The sequence below is a fragment of the Penaeus monodon genome, chromosome 25, assembly GCF_015228065.2.
Source record: "Penaeus monodon isolate SGIC_2016 chromosome 25, NSTDA_Pmon_1, whole genome shotgun sequence".
NCBI lineage: Eukaryota > Metazoa > Arthropoda > Malacostraca > Decapoda > Penaeidae > Penaeus > Penaeus monodon.
Genome location: NC_051410.1, coordinates 36,589,570 through 36,589,853, shown reverse-complemented (window position 1 = coordinate 36,589,853; position 284 = coordinate 36,589,570). Strand labels below are relative to the sequence as shown.

The window sequence follows — 284 nt, the reverse complement described above, 5'->3', positions numbered from 1 at the left end:
ACGTTCCCCTTCCTCCCAAACCACCCACAGAGCCTCAAGAGTGTGTAGACTCTGGCGGATGGTGGCCACCAACAGCCGCCTGTGGCACACGGTCGACCTGGCCACGGGGCGCATCAAGCCACGCTACCGCAACGAGAGAAAGCTCCTCTGGATATTGGAGAACAGATTATCCCATGTCCGTGACTTAAACCTTGGTGAGTCTGTGGTTGCTGGTGCGTTTTGGTGTGGCGTTGGGCAGTGATGGAAAGGGTGTGGTTTGAGAAGGTTACGGATGTCGGCCATTG

At 56.7% G+C, this 284-nt stretch overlaps 1 protein-coding gene across 1 annotated transcript in view; it reads left to right on the top strand.

Moving 5' to 3' along the window:
* LOC119589208 (F-box/LRR-repeat protein 6-like) overlaps positions 1-284 on the top strand; it is a 37,521-nt gene that overhangs the window by 31,451 nt on the left and 5,786 nt on the right. The window contains exon 4 of the mRNA XM_037937808.1: positions 29-194. Coding sequence (XP_037793736.1) covers positions 29-194 — 166 coding nt within the window. The remainder of the gene's footprint in view (positions 1-28; positions 195-284) is intronic.